We start from the raw sequence: 16,183 nt of genomic DNA, 5'->3' as shown, positions 1-16,183 counted from the left end.
ACTACATTACATGAGCATATAGGTTGATTGTCTGATATTATGTGCAGGATAACTTTTCATAACATTTTCCCCACTGCTTGGGAAGTTCTTTAAGGATCCTTCAGAATCCTTGTGTTCTTATTAGACTGGATTTAGCAAAGTTTGCATTTACCACCACTGACTTAATTCTGCTGGATGAGGAAACACTTAAACCTTCTGAAATATTACAAATGGGGAACAGAGCCATTAAGAAAATCTCCTCTCACAAAGCACAAAAAGAATTGGAACATGAGATAAACTGTTATATTTAATTGCCAGTTTTCTACAAACGAATATCACAGCAGTTACAAATGAAAGGACACATCCCATAGTTATTTGTTAATTGATTCCAGGATCTCATCTAGCTGTTTCTTGAAACAAGCCCGGTTATCTGGTTCTACAACAAAGCTGGGTAGCTTCTTCTATACTCCTGCCACCCTCTGTGTAAAGGCGTGTCAGCTGTTCTCAGTTTTAAATGCACTTCCATGAAGAGGAAGTTATAGTTATTCCATTAAATTGAATTGTTATATAAATGATAAAACTAAAATAATAGAAATGTACATATTAAATATGACAGAATTATAATAAATTCTGTTAGAATTTCACATACAAAATAGTTAGATTTTATAAGGAGGGCATCGTGGCACAAAAAGATAATCCAGCCAGGATAGTCTGCTGAGGTTTTCATAACAATATATCCAGCAAGTGAAATCCATAATATACAAGCTTGCTATGAGGAACATACTGTAAAATCAGAGGAAGGGTTATAAAGGAGAGGAAGACATTCAGTCTGTTTGGTTAATCGGTAGTAAATTGATCCAAGAGTGATTTTGTTTATTTGCTGGCTTTCACCTGACAGAATTATACACTGTATCAACAACAACCCTGGCCACTAACACAATTTGACTTATTCAACTGCTAACCCCATAATGATACCAGTCACACATTATTTTTGTGTGAATTATGAAGATATTTTCAGTCTCATAAAAATAAACCATTTGAAATTACAGTAACTGCTGAAAAAGAATGCTTTGACAACAGCACCATACCTAAAGCCATTAAGAACACTTCACTTTGTGATCTGCTTTTACCTGCTAAAATGGCAGGTTAATCAGTACCTTGTCAAAACTCATTAATGCTGTTGCAGTGTGGCATTCTGAAAGCCAATCTGAGGAATGCAGCAAGTGTTTGTGTCTGCTTCTGTTTAGATGTATTCATCCATCTATTTGCTAACTTCTTTATCCAATTAAAATTTCAGTGGAAGCCGGAACCTAACCCAGCAGCAGGTGCAAATCAGGATATACTGTACCCTGAGAAGTCCATCGCAGGGCACACACACTCACACCAGGGCCAATTTCCCAGAAACCAAATAACTTACCTATGTAAACACAGGAAGAACTTACATGTACAGACTCCACAGAGAAAACACTCCAGAAATTAGGCAACAGCTCCAACCACTGCACCACAGTGTCAACAGTTTAGATGCACTATATACTGATATATATTTAAAGACTGGGTAATTATCTTACATGAAACAGCTTTCAGCTTTATGGAATTGTTAAGAGCAACAAGTTACTATGATTATGAATGTGAATATCGATCGGCCATTTCACAACTCTAAAGAACAGTTTGTCCTTTGGGTTTATTCTGTTTAGAAAGCAGTGGCAGCACCCTAGATTGTTGTGTCTCTGTTAGTTTCCTATGAGACTACTCAATATTTGAGGTGACAAGTGACATTGCACTGGAGTAGGCCTGGATTCATGGACTTTCAGTCTTTGTAAATAATTTATAATAGTAGCTAATGTGTGTGTAATTAAATGTTGGAAACGTATATTTGTTTGTCTTTTAAGCTCTCATTGCTCATACTCTCAGGGAAAAACTAAAACTGCTTGACAAGCTTGGGTTAATTTTCAGTCTTGAATCTAGGGGTGTTAGTGTGTACTTATTAGTGACATTATTTTTTTTTTACATTGCCATAATATTAAAGAAAGGGACATCTCCACTGATTTTGTAGAAATATATAGTATATTTAAAAGAAAAGGAAATGTATACATTGTACACAAGGTAAAAATGAAACTATTGGTTTCGGAATGTTTCAAATAGAAGGCCTTTTATTTAGAAAGTGATGTAACCACTGTAAGTAAATGTGTTGGTAATGAGGAAGTAAACAGTGTAGTCAAGAATAATTTTGTAATCATTTGTCATTGTTTACAACATATAAGTATCCTTCTCATTCTCAATTATTTGTGCACTGCAGTTCAAGCTTCTCATATATTTATACACATGAAAACTGTTTACAGGAAACTTTACAGGAAATTGTTTCCATTCTGGAAGTGATAAGTGATTTTCCTATCCAAAAATCTAATACTGATGCCAAATGGCCATGCAAATCACTTATGAGTGGCAATGCACTCCACAGCTAATGTCAATTGCTGTAGCATGAAGGGTAGGAATTTGTGACTTATATTGTGTATTGTATAAAACTGTCTGTACAGCCCATGTTAATAACTGTGAAAGTGCCCCGTGACAACTTGTTGTGAAGGGCACTACACAAAAAATAAAATTGAATTGAATTGAAATGTGTGTGCTGTCAGCTACTGTCCCTGCTCTCTGGTTAAACAATAGACTGAAAATGGCTGTGTATTCTGTCACCAGCCATAACAATTGTGAAGGAAAAAAAGTTCCTAATAAAGCAACATCTCATAGGGCTGAAGGTGTTCAACACAGCTCCACATATCAAACCCCCTGTCAACCGTTCATTCATTTTCATCCCTTGGATTTTCCATGGATTTCAGATCTGTAATAAAGCTGGTCAATCCTTTATACCCTTGATACATTGTAGATTAAATTTTGTTTTAGGAAATACAAAATGCAAGTGAACATTTCTTATACCATCAGTGGAAAAGCTATGAAAACAAATATTTTGGAAAGATATGCTTTTGTGATATCCTGTACTGATAGCTTTATAATTTTTGTCCTATCAGCGCTCTTAAAAATTTTCAATTTATTTACACTCTGGAATTTTGTCAAAAAATAAATGCTGCAAATTTAGTACAACACTGCTTTGAAGGATGGTTGGTAATCAACCAGAAAGAGAATCCAAGAATATTTTACTCTAACATACAGACAAACCTTAAGCCAAATCAAGGCTAAGGGAAAGCCTAGCGACCCTCAAGAAGTTCTAGCAGGTACGATTTCTCCAGTACTAGCATTCAATTTTGGATCATGCACAGTACTGTATATACAGTAGACAAATTCACAATTACAGTAAATTGCACACCTTTGTTCTTGCAATAATAATAATACTTACAAGCAGACCTATAAACTTTTCTTTTATATAAACTTTATGCAGCAAACACATAATTCACTTCTGTTTGCTAAATCCAGCTTTCATTTACATTTCAGGGGTGCGAACAAATCTGTATCTGTGTGTATCTGTCATCTGCATAGTCCCAGACAGATTCACTTTCCAGAACACAAATTTTAAATCACTCCCTTTATCATCTACAAAATGTTAGCCTTGTCCGTAAAGAAATGTGCTTCATCAGAGACAGCAATAGTGTGCGTTATTCAGCTGTGCCATCTGTTGTAAAGTATTTCCTAATGCCCTTGAGCCTATTGACATTAGGGATGTGGGTACAGTATACCGTATCAGCTGGATCTGCTTTAGTTACTGCTGTAGAGGATTGATACTAGTCTCTGTGTCCTGTTCAGCTGCAGTAAGGACGGGCAGATAGATATCATGCACATGAGTGCAGACAGTTGCACAATTATTTGCTGTTGGTGATGGGTCAGTCACTGCATAAACTGGCAAATTATGAACTCCAAAAACTATGGTTACCAGAAATGGGTTCACAGCTGTTTCTGCTCTGCCCAAGGCTAATTAGGTGTAATCAGAAGTGAGAAGAGGTGTGAGGCATGAGGCATGGTAAATTTGCCTTACTGTCCATTAGAGGGTGTGTGACAAATATAGGTTCTTTAAATGTCTATACCCCTTAAAGCTGCTTGTGCAGATCACTGAGTTACAAAATGTACATGTGTCTTTCACCAGCTTGCACCGTTAATTATACAAGCAGCAAAGCATTATATTAATCTGTGGTGAGTCGAGACACATAGTGTATATAAATTTGTTTTTTCTTTAATTGTCTCTAGTTTAATTGTAACTTATGCTCATATACTGCACTCTGAAACATTGTTTCCTTGGGATTCAAATAGATATTTGTGAATGCATGTACAGTATATATGTGTATATCTCTGAGTTATAATACAATATATGTAAAACAGATGTAAACATAAGTGGGTGTCTTTTGAATCCGTTGATCTTCTGCTGTGGAGCGTTTGCTTGGAGTGTGAAGAATGAACAGCAGAATTTTAGAAGCAGATGTACAATACAAGATGTTCATACAAGGCAATGAATCAACTAATTGCAGTTCTGGTTTTAAATTCCTAAAATTAATGCTAGTATAATGATGACTTATTACAAAATGCTAATTAAGAAAATCATATTGTCAATTTAAAGTATTTAAGATTAAAATATTTTTAAAAGACAAATGAATCAGGAAAATGAGAGAGAAAGACTTTATTGGGTAGTGCATGATTCCTTGTTTCTGGTAGGGAAAACCAGTACTGCCGAAATCAATGACATACAAATCAAAGCGTAGCTTAAGGCTACATTTTACAGAGACTGATATTGATGAGACATAATGGACCATGACTGCAAAAGATAAAGATGTCTCAACGTCACAAGTCAAAACTGGGTTTAAAATATGTCTTAGCGCACCTGAATAAATTTGGATACCATGTGTATGCGATATGACTAATTTAGTTGCAGTCTTGCACATACAGTATCATACAACAAGCTGTAGCCTTTGCCCATCAGAATGAATAGAATAGAAGTATAGAATTATTGTAATTATTTTTCTTCAGGTTTATTATTTTTTGCTGTTTTAAGAGTGCTTCCTCTCAGCTCAGTGGTCTTGGTTTGGAGTCTGGTCTTAGGCACCTGATTGCATGGTGTCTGTGATATGTTCTCATCACATTATGTATGGGCTTTCTCTGGCTTCCTCAAACCACCCAAAAATGTGGTTTGAGGTTTGTGACCTGAACGCCCACCTCTTTACCCTCCAATGTCTATAGGCTTAGGTGTCTCTCTTCTCTCTGTTTTCCAGTTTTGTTTATAGACTTCTGTGGATGTACTGCTTTGTACACTGTTGTACAGTGGTGCTAGAAAGTTAGTGAACCCTTTAGAATTTTCTGAATTTCTGTATAAATCTGACCTAAAATGTGATCAGATCTTCATCTAAGTCATTAAAACAGATACAGAGAACCCAATTAAACAAAATGATATAGTTTTTCATTTATTTATTGATCAAAATGATCCAATATTTTCTATTTTTATGCAGAAATTCTGAAAATTCTAAAGGATACACAAACTTTCTAGCACCACTGAACATATTCATTCTGTTTGAGTAGAATGCTCTGCTCACAAGGGCCATAGTTTCTCAAATTCTTAAATTATTTGAAGGCAGAGACTTCAATAGAAAAACTCAAACTTAATTAAATAAATATCATAGATTTCTCTGAACCTGATGATGATACAGAAAAAAAAATTCTGAGAAGCACAAATTAAAATGAGTTTTAGAAAAGAGCTACAGATTATCAGCTTTTTTGCCCTTAAGCAAATGTTGTTGTTTTTTTCGGTGGCATTTCAGTAGAAATTACCTTGTTTTATGTGTAACCTTCTTATATTTCTGGGTCTTAATAACTGTGGTTCTGGCCATTTTTGGTCTTGGAGATGGTGCATCCAGTTTTCCAATAGCTGAAGAACTGTCAGGTTTTAAACCAACTAGCAATGCGTTTTTGATCAGAAAATTTCGCCTGCAGTCTATACTATTAGGTTTTCTCCTGCTCGTTGATATTCAGACTACTTAAATCATCTGAGCCAGCATGATGTAATTATAATTTATAATAATAATTGCTTACACTTATATAGCGCTTTTCTGGACACTCCACTCAAACCGCTTTACAGGTAATGGGGACTCCTCTCCATCTAGAGATAGTGTAGTGGCTCTGTGGCTAAGGATCTTGCACCTGTGGATGGAAGGTTGCTGGTTTGTATCCTGCGGCCAGCAGAAGAACCCTACTCTGTTGAGCCCCTGAGCAAGGCCCTTAACCCCAACTGCTCAAGGAGTACTGTATAAATGGCTGACCCTGCACTCTGACCCCAAGCTTCTCTCTCTGTCTGTGTGCCCCATGGAGAGCAAGTTGGGGTATGTGAAAAGATAAATTCCTAATACAAGAAATTGTATATGGCCAATAAAGTAATCTGATATTCACCCAATGAGGATAAATAGATACTTTATTGATCCCGTGAGGGAAATTGCAGTGCAACAGCAGCTTAACACAGACAACACAGACACAGTGTAATGAATGATACAATAATAATAATACAATACATACAATACAATCAGTAGATGAGTTACTCGCAGTCCAGAACACACAAAGAACAGAACAAAACCAGAACAGAACAGTACACAAAAAAGTCATATTGCACAATATGACTATAAATAAATATAAATGTATTGCACAGGTCCCTGGCATATATTGTTTTAAAACGGGAAAAGAAAAAGAACAGATGCATCAGTTTGCTGTTCAGTCCAGAAACAGGTCACTGTCAATGTTGCCTCTGCCCAGACGCAAGGTGGATGCGTTGTACAGTCTTATGGCAAAAGGCAAGAATGACCTCCTGTAGCGCTCCCTGTCGCACCGTGGATGAATCAGTCTATTGCTGAACCTGCTCTTCATTTCTACAAGCATGTCATAGAGGGGAAGGGAGACGTTGTCCATGATGGCCTCTAGTTTGGACACCATTCTCCTCTCAGCCACTACCTCCAGGGGGTCCAGGCCAGATAAAATTATTATTGACTTTTTCTGTTTTAAAACTCAGGATTGCACAAAGTGCACAACAAGAACAATACATGCTTTTAGGTCTTCTTCATTCTTGGCCAGAGGGTAAGGGGAAAATGTTCACAAATAAAAAGGGGAAAGGAAGCTATTTTTGGATGTTGTGTTTATTTTGTGAAAGATACAGTACAAATGTTCATAATTGTGTGTAACAGGATAGAACTTCAATCATCTGAAAAAGAAAATAAGATTATCAATATACAGTACCTATGTTTATAATGTTCACATTTGCAATGCATTTGATTAAAAAGGTAAAAAAAATCTTTATTCATTTTATTATAATGTTTATTAACTTTATAATTATGGGCAAAGAAGTCAGTATTTAGTATTAATCTCGGGCTGATCATCTGTATGAAGGATGCTGCACATTGGTGCTGGTGGAGGGGATCCCCATTACCTGTAAAGCGCTTTGAGTGGAGTGTCCAGAAAAGCGCTATATAAGTGTAAGCAATTATTATTATTATTATTATTATTATTATTATTATTATTATTATTATTATTATTATTATTATTATCTGTTACACGAATCTCTTAAGAAATCAGAGGAAGTCCCTGAAGTACTAGTCATATTCCATGAGAATCCATTTCACACATTTCCACTCATTGTTTTCACACATTTTTAAAGTGTTACCAGTAATGCCATGCTGTCTTTGTGCACACTTAGTTGTTTCACTAAAGTCACCATCACCATCATCATCATTATCATTATTATCGCCATCTTTATCATTCGTATCTTCATCAGTGCCATCTACATGACATTATATGGAATTTATCAGGAGTTATAGTTTAAGGACTATTCACCCTGCTATGGCATTTCCAATTTATTTTAGTTGCAGCGCAAACTTCATAATCTATACGGGCATTAACATAAATCTTTATCTGTGATAAGGTAAAAAAAAAAAGCAAAACGGAATGAAAATATACATATGTATGAAGGGGAAGGCTTACGCAGAATCCTGAAGAACCTTTATAAGAACCTAAAAGGAAAAACGCTAAACATGACCGATTAGCTCCGAGCTATAAACTGTAATGAGACCAAAACTGCACATTACAGTTCTACCTTAAGTTCTTCGATTGATGCAACAGTACTGTACTAAAGACGCACGCACCCAGATTTTTTGTCTTGTCAGCTAACTCCCTCTAGCGCCGAGCTCCCAGTACAATAATCTTTCAACTCTTCGCTTTACCTACTTGGATGGAGTCAACGTTGCTGGCTGCATCCAGGTTGGGATGCTTCTGTGCTGTAAACCGCAGGCAGGTTACCGCAAGTCGTCTGTTATCCGAGACGTGTCCTTTTCAGCTGCGTTCTGGTGCATTAATACACCGGCAATGCAAATAGAACATCGCGGAGACCTGGGGTGTACGCATGTTCACAAGGAGTTCTAAAGAAACTAAAGAGAAAGGATTTAAACATACAAAAGAACAATAATAATATCTTCAGCTTATTGTGTGTGCAAAGAAGTTGTGCCAAGCAAAGACGTATTTATTATTATTATTATTATTATTATTATTTCTGATTCACTCAGACTTTACATTTTCAGGAAAGCAACGTAAATTGACATTTATTTCGCGCTCCCTTAAATTCAGAAGTAAGGACTCAACTTTCTAAACGTACCTTTCGTGTGTGGGTTGCTTGTAGCTTATTCAGAGCATCCTATGGATCTGGCTACAGTACTGTGTCAGTTGATCTGTGAGAAGAGGGACTAAGTAAGACGTGGGAATGGTAAGGTCTGTTCTCTGTTTGAATATTTCAGAGGGATTTAAACACATTCTGAGGAAATACAAGTGGATTTTTTCCTGTTGATGGCCGGAGGATTGCTGGGCAGTTCAGTGGATGTTTTAGAAATGGGTTTTGGAGTAAAATTCTGCCTCGTGTTCCTGTTACTAAGGGCTCTTTTTACAGACTCCAGTCACAATAATCAAGGTAAGACGACGCTACAAACGTGTGTCATTAAAGTTAAACTTTAGACTGATTCACTATCCGCATTAATTGTTAGCCAAGCGAATTTGGACTTTTTTATTAAGTTTTCGATAAATTTCAGCCTGCTTTCTGGGATGCACACGCCGATTTATTTGCATTAAACATTAATACGCTTTTCTGGTAAGGAAGCAGGTGCCGCAAGTCTGTCTCTAAGGTATTTTTATGTATGTATGTAAGGTTTCACCCACCCCCCGCAATTTGGAAAAGAGTGTCATATTATGATATATATTTATTTTTAATGCACGGGCTTATTTTTGGGGCAAAGTGAATATACACCAGCTGGCGACCTTTTAATGAAGAAGTGAACTTTGAACCCAGATGATGCAGAAAAGGCACACGTGTGTTTGCTCCTGTAGACCACAGAAATGTAACATATTGCAGTTTTGTTAAGATACACAAGTAGAAGTAACCTGAATGGTTATTTTAGTTTCGTAATACAAAACTAGACCCTGCACTTCCTTCTCGGTACCTCGTATACTCAGGTGAACTTCGGGAACATATGATTCAGGGAACCTTTAACCGATCTCTACAGTCTTTTAATTACTGTCATTGCCACTGTGTTGCCAAACTGGCAGTGACTGGCATGGACTAAACCTTGTGTTGAATAGTTTCAAAAGATTGACAGGTAACATTTCTAGCACTGAATGTGCAGTATTACTGTAGTACTATCGCAGTTGCATCTCGAAGCACCTTATCTCGGACTGAAATACAGTAGCTTGCTAACAACAAAATGATAATGGCAATAAAAATATCAAGTAATAATGAAAAAACAAAAGTGAGGTATTTACGAAGGAAAACAGATTACAGATTACAGATTACTCGTAACTGATTTCAGAGGATCTGTTTCAAGAAAATAACATTTAGTTTTAATGGAAGCCATGCGATGTTGAATTAGCAATCTAACAGGCACAGCATGGATAAATGAATAATATAATTAAAATGATAAGTATAATTAAAAAGCAACGTCAGAAGTCTAGAGATAGACACAGACGGGTCGAGAATCCTACTGGTGTGCAGTACCGTGCCTGGATTTCGTATTTATAAATTGGTTGCCCTTAAATCAAGAAACAAAATGCAACATCGTTTTGTGAAAAGATTTGGGTCGGGGGGTTGTGATTTTAGGAGGAAGAACAAAATCATCTATTTGAGTTTGACCATCGGTGCGCTGGGAATATGTTAATACTGAGTTAACAGAGCTTTTGCACTTCTAATCTCGATAGACAACATTTGACGACAGCATTATTAAGAAGACTTCATATTCAGTATAATGTTGCAGGGATTGTCTACTTTCTCTGTCATGTCCGGGTACCTGTTAGAAGATATTTAAATTATCTTTCTCTTTGTATCACAGGTATTAATCAGCAGTCAAATATCTCATGGGTAAATTATTTTTATAATTGTGCTGATAGAAAAGCGATCGTGATATGAAGTTCAGACACAACGTAAGAATAACAAGGAAAAGGTCAGCATTACTAACATGCTTTTATTTGAATACAAATTTCCAGTCTGTTAAATAGTTAGCATAATCGTAATACTGCAGGTTTGCAACCTTAACACAGTACTGTACTGTACATTTAAGTTATACTGCTTCACTGTAATGCTAATACGTACTGTAGTGCTTGAAGTCATTTTATTTACAAGTGTTCCGTATTAACAGGTGCTCCATAAATTAAGTACAGTATGTCATATTATTCTGATCTCGTTTGGAATCTGTAGTGTTTTTTTGTACATTATCATTATCTCACAAGGAAAGAAACAAATCCTAAAACAGATAAAATCATGCTAATTCATTCATTCATAATTCAGTCAGATTGACTCATATAACAACACAGATTAATAGAAGATGGATTCATTCTTATCATTACCTGGTGCGGTTGATAACTGTGGTATTGTGGGACTGCTAATTAGGTGGAAAAAGATGCCATATTGGGGAAAGTAGATAAAACACATTTTGAAAAGAAATCATGCTGACAAAAGAAAAAAAAAACATACAAACATAAGGATTGTTGAGTTTGATTGTGTCAACAGATTCTTTTTTGAGTCCTTCAAGTATACAGTGATATACTGTAGTCATGCATCAAAACACTGTGAGTGACGTTAATGCTTAAATGTGTTGAGAAACTATTAACATACTCTTCATGACTTCACAGCATATTAAAGTTTTCATTTCAAAACCTGCTGGAGCATAAAGCGGTATAAAAGACATACTGTACACACCCAACTTAAAAATACTTCAGCATTTTGCCAATCTGTTTATTTCTGTGAGAACTGACATTCCCAATCAGGTCTGACTAAAAAGACTTTTGAGTACAAGGCTTTTGAGTTTTGACTGTTTACTATCAGAGAACCTTTTTGCATTTTTTTTGCTTTCTTTCTTGTTTTGCTCAGTGTGATACTGTTTGCGGTTCAGTGATTTAACCCTTAACTGATGAGGAGTAGATTGAATATTCTTTCATTTCTTTCTTTAAAACCAAAACAGAATTAGCAACATAGCAGTGCAAACAATATTTCCTGCATTTCCTTTTAATCTGTTGTGCAGTGTTTCAAATCAGATTATTGCATTTTTCCCGATCATTTGTATATATATAGTTTATGTACACTCATTGGCAAAATTGTGTAGGTAGCTTGAACAAAAAGAGTAATTCTACAAAGAAATGGCTTTGTACTTCATAAAAAAACCTAATATTGAAAAACAAATTTAATACACCTAGACACTATTAGTTTGTATTTTGTATCTCCTTTGCCTCTTTTACAGCTTTCTTTTTTTGTCATTGAATTAGTCATTAGAATTTAAAATCAAATACCTATCGCTTTGAGTTCAGCAAATACTGTTAGGTGTCAATGTCACAATAGTGAACTTAAATCATCAACGATGTCTTTATAGCATTCAAAATGGGGGCCTGACAAGGTAAATTGTACCGTATCTGTAATGTAGGCTCTTCATTGAAAGCTTCTTCTTGAATGTGCCAAATGCAAATGGAAATTAAACTGCTGCAAAATACATAGTCCACTATGCCTTTTAGCACTCTTAGTAATGTGTCAACTTTCGTGATGTTTTTCATTGATCCTTTTGCAATATGAAAAAAAAAACAGTGCCCAAGGAAGTAAAACATTTGACTTGTTAAAATACAGTTGAATTGTTTGCTCGTGAATTTCTTGATATCCTGTCATTTTTTCACTAGATCTTTTGCCGTAATCCAAGGATTTTGCTAGTCTGCTCAAAAAATTCATCTTTGTCTGTTGGCAGAAATCTTCTTTGGTTTTTCAGACTTGGAGCCTGCTGCAATACTTTCTGTTCTCCTCTGTTCCTCAGTAATAGCCCTCAAAGAGCTTTCCTTTAAATCTGTTATTTTTGTGGTAGTCAAGGCTGGTTTCATTTTGTTGCCTTTTTGTTTAGTTATTATCCTTTTGAGTTGCATAACAAATACCAGCCTTTTTAGCACTTGCTCATTACGTAGGTATCATGTTATGTAAAATATCTAATATCAAGGTATGTAAACATTACAAATGTAATATTTAATTTTAATGTAAGCTTAAGCATAATGCTTATGGATTTAAAATAAACAATTTTCAGTTTCAGCTAGTTAAATGGTCATTTCTTATCATTGACGGTTACTGCAAAACACAGCAATTTCTTATTATACTGTATATATTTATTTTTGTTTTTAGTCATTTTTGTTCATGCTGAGTGAACAAAAAGTCAAATATCTGAGTTCATTATATATTAAACTTGTAAATTGTTTGAAGAAACTACAGTAAATGAAATGGAGTTTATGGTAATTGATTTTTAACTGAGTTTATTTTTAAATGTGTAAGATAACATGGAGACATTTTCTGTCATATAGCACATTATGAATATGTGGGTACATATTGTGTTTGTGCATGTTCTTCATTCAGATGGAGAGAGGGAAATAGCCATAATGATTTTATTTACTGTATAGATAACTGAAATGCTAGCTATACCTTCTCTCCTTAGTTCAGGGTCAGCCTGCTTTGCTTGAGTAAAGGAAGACGGTCTGTAGTGTATTTTTCATTGCGAAAGTAGTAACAATACTGATGATTTTTGAGCTTGTACTTTGTTCATGCTTTTGGAGTAAACTTTGAAAAGATGAAGAAGCCAGAGGAATGTGTAGCTCTTTTGTTTAGTTCTGTTATAAATCCCTGTTAGATATCATGGTTTTGTTTTAATACTGTATATTTTCAGATTACTGTATTGTGTTTAGTATTTATTCATCACCAAAGGCACTCTTTGCTAAGTTTAAAACCTGACAGCTACAGAAAACTATATACTATACTTGGTGTACCTCAAATTGCCTTTCTCTGCTTTTTAGTAGGTACTGTCCATAAAAAAGGGAAGGTGGTTTTCATAAATCACATACTGTACTGTATATAAAGCCAGATTGAGTAATTTTACATTAGCCAAGATTTGTAGATCAACTTCATTAAATCACAAAATGAGCTCTATCATTCAAGACTTAAACAGACATTGATTTCACTGGTACACTTTACTGTGCTTGAATGTTTTATTTTAGAGTACTCTAGGGTCCGGTACGTCTGCTGCTCATATACACTTTCTGAAAACAAAAAAAAACAGTAGTCCTTTAGTGTTTAAGTTTTCAAGATTATTTGGGGATTATATACTATTCTTTAAACTGATGACTGCAAACATGCAGGTCTCTGGCTAACCTTTACATTTTTACTTTAAGCTGAACTGTCGAAAATCTCTTTTCAAGCGGAAGAGTAATGTAATTCTGTGTCCTGGGTCACTGGGTGAAGAGATGGCATTTTCTCGCAGAGTGAAGATAAAGAGAAAAACTGAATTGTTTCATTTCATTTAATGCACATTTTGGTGCTTTGTGAAGACTTGTACAGTAAAACAGTTACTAGTTTATTAAGACATTTTTTTTATTTAGGACTTCAGGGTGTAGTAGATGAATCTGAAATGGTTATAATGATAAAATTATATAAATGATCCTAGTATTTGTAAAGGTTTGCCCTATTTACTGCTAATGTGACCAGTGTGGGTACATAATGGTCTCACATGAAACAAGAGGTCCCTTGTGTTACTGTGTTCTCTCTCTTTCAATGTTGTACACATTCCCACCAGTTGTGTGCAATTGTTTTTGTTTTAATTGTTGTTCTCGATGTTTCTCATAGTTTAATTTTCTGTACCTATTGGCCACAAACGTATACTTGTATTCAGAGCTGCTGTTTACCATGGAGCTAATAGAGCTACTGTGTCATTGCTCAGCTGGATCTGCTGTGGAACTCGGTGTGTATAGTCATAGCTTGTCCTTGAGAGCTCTGACACAGGCTGGGCCATGGACATGGTGTTTAAAGTCAAGACACTTGTTCCTTCACTGGTGAGTTCTAGGCTAAGTAACTCCACAGGTCTGCATCCTGTGCTCAACAGCTATGGTTGCATTCAGAATACAAAATGTTTACCCAATAATGCCACTGTACAAGATGAATTGAGAGTTCTTGTTTATTGCTTAGTATGAGCAGGGGTCAGTATCACATTTCCTTGTTTTATTCTGGTTGCTTGTATTGCAGTTGTCTTTAATGGTCACATCCAGTTACACTGAGTACAAAGGAGATGTCAGCTTGTGCTTTGTAGACAAGACCGATGGGCGTTTCTGTATTAAATGTTGCAGAAGTGGCATTTTTCAATGAGGAGTTTGATTTTTGTTTCCCTTTAATTTTCTCTTATATTTTCTACATCAGAGCAAGGCAACTAAAGTGAACTGATAGTTGTATTGAAGCTGGAACCATTCTTAAGATTTATTATATGTCTTTATTTCATCTAATGGTGTAAGGGTTTTAAACCTCTAAAGTGATGTATCAGTGTTCAGAAGCCTCTGGGCAGTTACCAGTGGACAGCGTCTTTCCTTCTCAAAGTCTGATTGTCTGACACATTCAGACAAACACAGGTTTGTGATGGCAATAAAGTCAGGCAGTCTTCCAAAGTAAGACACTGCAGAAGAAAAGGAAAATGATGAAAAGGATGGTAAATATCTTGCTATGGGCAATCAAAAAATAAGATTGAAAAACTAATATACAGTAGCATTTGTGTCACAATAATAATTTAAGTTCATTGAGATTTTGCATTGAAGAGAAGAAAAAGCTGTTCAGTCTAAGAATTTTATCTTCTTGGTATTAAATGCTACTTACTCTATCATGATACAATGCACAATATTTTTCCAGTATTCAAGCTGAAAAAGACAAGTTGATATGCATTAAGGTGTTTGTACATTTAAAATGATTTTTTAAGTTTCAGTGTTTTCCTGACAGTAAATTTTAAATGGGTTTCACAGTCTACCAGACTGACTATATATTTCAAAGTGAAACAGCCTGAAACTGGGTTAGGTGTCAGCTTTGCAGCAGACAGGCGATGCATACCTATTATGTTATCATCCTACTGTATGCCTCTTAATATGACTTTGACAGTACTTAATATGTAGAGTGTTGTTCCATGTTGTGAATGTCATAAGTCATTAGTGGAGTGCACTCTGGCAGGTAGTACAAGACAATAAAATTAGCGCATTTGTTTTCACATTTACAGTATATTACTGTTCTAATAAATAGGAGTGATTCTGGTCTATGCTTATGTTATTTACTATTCAGGCATTTTATTTTGTATATGAAGTCCCTATCACATTCGTAGAGGTTTATAAAAATAATCTTGCATGCAAAAAGCATGCATTGTAATGTTTGCTCAAAAATGTGCCTTGCTCTTGTGCACTAGGCTTTACCACTAGAGGAAAAACAGCTCTTAAGTGCTTCTTGAAAACCAAATAATCCTATCAATACGGCAGTTTAATGGTTCCATCAACAGTTCAAGACCAAGTGAGACTTTAAAAAAGAGAGGCCTTTTAGGACTGCTAAATGTCTATTTATTTGATTATTATCTCCCTTTTGCTTTCTTATTTAGTAATGGCCCTGTAGCATTCAAGGTTGTGGTGAGCAGCCTTAGCCTTATATCACACATACATGTACAGCATTTTGAGATGAAGACTATAAACTATCCTTAAGATGACACAGAATAAATGGCATAGTTTTCTTGGTTCTCACACACCAAAAAGATTGCTCCCACATTTCAGCCAGAATTGGCTACAACAGAGAGCAATTGCCAAAATCTGCTGGTGTCCAGGCATGTCTGCGCTTGGAGTCATGTGGGGCTCAGCCAGGGCATGGAGGAGCCTGTTGGATCTTCCATCTGGA

General features: G+C 35.6%; 1 protein-coding gene and 1 long non-coding RNA gene across 2 annotated transcripts in view; one reads left to right on the top strand and one right to left on the bottom strand.

Moving 5' to 3' along the window:
- Positions 1-7,077: 7,077 nt before the first annotated feature.
- On the bottom strand, positions 7,078-8,664 carry LOC138242135 (uncharacterized). The gene is made up of 3 exons (XR_011191384.1): positions 8,597-8,664; positions 8,173-8,372; positions 7,078-7,153 (listed from the first exon to the last, which is right to left on the bottom strand). It is a non-coding gene; the product is annotated as an uncharacterized lncRNA (long non-coding RNA).
- epha6 (eph receptor A6) overlaps positions 8,275-16,183 on the top strand; it is a 280,518-nt gene continuing 272,609 nt past the window's right edge. The window contains exon 1 of the mRNA XM_069197241.1: positions 8,275-8,905. Coding sequence (XP_069053342.1) covers positions 8,785-8,905 — 121 coding nt within the window. The 5' untranslated portion in view covers positions 8,275-8,784. The remainder of the gene's footprint in view (positions 8,906-16,183) is intronic.

The sequence above is a fragment of the Lepisosteus oculatus genome, chromosome 13 (assembly GCF_040954835.1).
Source record: "Lepisosteus oculatus isolate fLepOcu1 chromosome 13, fLepOcu1.hap2, whole genome shotgun sequence".
NCBI classification, from domain to species: Eukaryota; Metazoa; Chordata; class Actinopteri; order Semionotiformes; family Lepisosteidae; genus Lepisosteus; species Lepisosteus oculatus.
This window is presented reverse-complemented; position numbering and strand designations above follow the sequence as displayed.